We start from the raw sequence: 3,119 nt of genomic DNA, 5'->3' as shown, positions 1-3,119 counted from the left end.
ACCATATTCGTCATGATAACAAAACTAATGGAGTTATTTCAGAAAAATCTCAATAAATGTATTGAGATTGTCAAGCAAAAAACGAATATATAAATTGAAAAATACGAAATGAACATAAAATTAACAATTCATACTGTCATTAAATAACAGTACAGGGTGTCACTAAAGTACGTCAAGCTTGACCAAAGTATTAAACTTGATGTGCTCTTTACTGCGCAAATATTGGGTCTCCGTCAAGGACCGTCTTATCAAATATACGAGACAATAGTACAAATAAATGTAGATATGTCAACGAGATTGAAATTGAAAAAAATAAAATTAAAATAATCACAGCATTACAGATACGTTGTACTAATGTATAGATTTACCGCTGGTTTGTCTACTTTTGGTTGTCTTTAAATGCCCGATTTTTATTTTGTTCTTATATTTTAACCATTTAACTGCCTCCGTGGCCGAACGGTTACCATGCTGGACTGCCACGCAGAGGTCCTGGATTCGATTCCTAGGCCGGAAGAAATATGTGTACGGCCTACATTATTATTTCTCTCGTCAGTTTGAGTGTCATTTGTGGTTGTCTATGTACGATTCCATGGCTCCCGCGACATTCCCTAGCACGGGACTTAAAAAAATCTGGAAGGACATTTTATTTATTATTATTATTATTATTTATTGCAAGTAGAATGCTAATAGATAATTCGATTTTTACAGGAAATCGAGCGATTTATAAATGAAGCAGAATATGGCGTAATTTATATGAATCTTGGTTCTACAGTGAAGGATTCAACACTACCAACGGAAAAATTAAATGACCTACTGTCTACGTTCAGGAAACTACCTATGAGGGTACTTTGGAAATGGGATGGTGGAGTCATAAGCAACCTCCCTAGAAACGTTATGACCCTGAGATGGTTCCCACAATATGATATTTTGAGTAAGTGTTTTAAATAGTAAAGTTTGGAGCTGTACTGCTATTACTTGTAAATAAAAGTAGCAGTAGAGTTCCTATGGAACGAGTCCGTCCAGGGAAGTACTGCCACCTAATCTATTTCAGTTAACAAACAGTAATGTGAGCATTACTGCGTTCCGGTTTGAAGGAAAAGAGTGCCGGTGAAATTACAGGCACATGGGACTTGTCAACACATGTCTCAGGGTGACAGGCGCAGAGGCAGTGCCCCTCAGATCTGTGCAATTTAAAACTCTGAGTAGCACTGTAACTGTTATGGACAGGTGTGTCGCTTACCAACAGGCCCACGACTTGTTTTGATTTAATATAAAAAAATGCTATTTATATATCCATAGTCTAGTTAAAACTCTTCGAAAGACATCGAAAATGTTCAAATTAGGCCATTCCACCAAAAAGTCAAATTATTTTGTTAGATAATCGAGGAATTTATAAATTAAATAGCATGTAGACCAAGTCTTGTAAAAACATTTCAGAGAACGCAAATAGTATTCCTTTGCTTCAATGATGTCAAAATATTTGCCATAGATTGTAACCTACGCATGAGTACTTTTGATCTTTTATCAACAAATTCTTACCCCCAGCAAATTCTTATTCTCATCCTTTCATTTCAGAGCACGAAAACGTGAAAGCTTTCATCACACATGCCGGAATCCTCAGTACTATAGAAGCAATAGATGCTGGTATACCAGTTGTTGCTATTCCTCTCTTTGGAGATCAGTATGGTAACGCAGCCGCCTTGAGAGACATTGGTGTTGCTTCCATTGTAGAGTACCGGGATCTGAGGAAGGAGTTTCTTTTGGATGCTATTAACGAGATTTTGGAACCGAAGTGAGTAAATGTAATGTAAATAATGAGTATTTGGCCTAAATTTGGTTACATAAAATATGCCAAACATTATTCTACACTTCAATAAGTACGTATTTACTAATTCTTCCACTAGCGAAGCCTTTTAAGTATAATTTTAAGAAATCATTCTCTTTAACATTTTGATATAGGTACTTTCAATTCAATATACATACTTTAATCAGGTTACAAGAAACAATGAATTAACTGATAGTATATTATTATACTTTTACATATATTACGCAAACTCTTAAGTAGGTTCGTCCAGGAAAGTGCTGCCACCACTATCTATGTCGCCAAGCAGTAGGATGCCAGTGAAATTACAGGCACTTGGGACTTGTCAACTAATATCTGGGGCACAGTAACAGCAATCTTTGCAATTTAAAGCTGTGAGTAGCACTGCAACTGTCATGAATAGGCCCGTCGCTTACCACCTGGCGCACGACTGTCACTTGTTATCATATTTTTTTTTTCAATTCAATATACTTAAATCGTGTTACAACAGCAGAAACAATGGATTACCTCATTGTATACCTTTAAATTATTTTACACAAATCTCATAAGTATATAGTGTTATACACATATCACAAAATAATATCCGTCGTAATGTAGAGCTAAATAATAAAGTTGGTTTTGAAAATACTATAATTTAATAAGAATGAGTTTGGTGCGATTAAAATTGTACTGGTATCCTGTAAACTTCTAGTAATTAATATACCTATATACAAACTAAGTGCATATATATTTTGATTTCAGAATTCAACAACAAGCTAAACTAGTATCCCGCCTTTGGCATGACCGTCCAATGTCAGCGCTTGAAACCGCCATCTACTGGACGGAGTATGTAGCTCGATACCACGGTGCACCCAACTTAGCAGCGACATCTTTACAAAAGCCGTGGTACCAACAACTTCAGTTAGACGTCTTGGCTTTTGTGGCGCTAGTAGCATATATTCTAACAAAAGTTCTTTGTAAAATTATCTCTGTTTGCTGTTGCTCATGTTGTGGTAATGACGACAAACGAACGTACAATGAAGAAAGGAGAACCAAAAGAGTGAAATTTGAATAAATTGATATAGATACCATCTCAATGGCTTTAAATTGAGTTGCTTACAGCGACATCTGTTATGAGAGAAAATTATGCTGAAGTAGAAGGAAAGTAAAAGAGGACTCCACGTAATAAAACTTAAAAGTGCACAAAACTTAAATGGTTGTTTGTAATTGTTGTTAAGTTTGAATTGTAATTGTTTATAATTGTCTTTATTAAAATTTTATTAAGTATTTATTGTCTTCCACACACATTAAAAAATAC

General features: G+C 35.2%; 1 protein-coding gene across 1 annotated transcript; it reads left to right on the top strand.

Annotated features, from left to right (window-relative positions):
• Positions 1 to 708: 708 nt before the first annotated feature.
• LOC113236392 (UDP-glucuronosyltransferase 2B16-like) lies at positions 709 to 3,119 on the top strand (the record flags this gene model as incomplete). Its single annotated transcript, XM_026472428.1, has 3 exons — positions 709 to 931; positions 1,576 to 1,792; positions 2,564 to 3,119. Coding segments are annotated over 3 exons (753 nt in total), but the record flags the coding sequence as incomplete, so codon positions are not given.

Source organism: Hyposmocoma kahamanoa, unplaced genomic scaffold, assembly GCF_003589595.1.
Source record: "Hyposmocoma kahamanoa isolate Upper Pololo Valley unplaced genomic scaffold, ASM358959v1 91903, whole genome shotgun sequence".
NCBI classification, from domain to species: domain Eukaryota; kingdom Metazoa; phylum Arthropoda; class Insecta; order Lepidoptera; family Cosmopterigidae; genus Hyposmocoma; species Hyposmocoma kahamanoa.
Note: the sequence above shows the minus strand (reverse complement) of the source record. Positions and strands in the feature narration are given on the sequence as shown.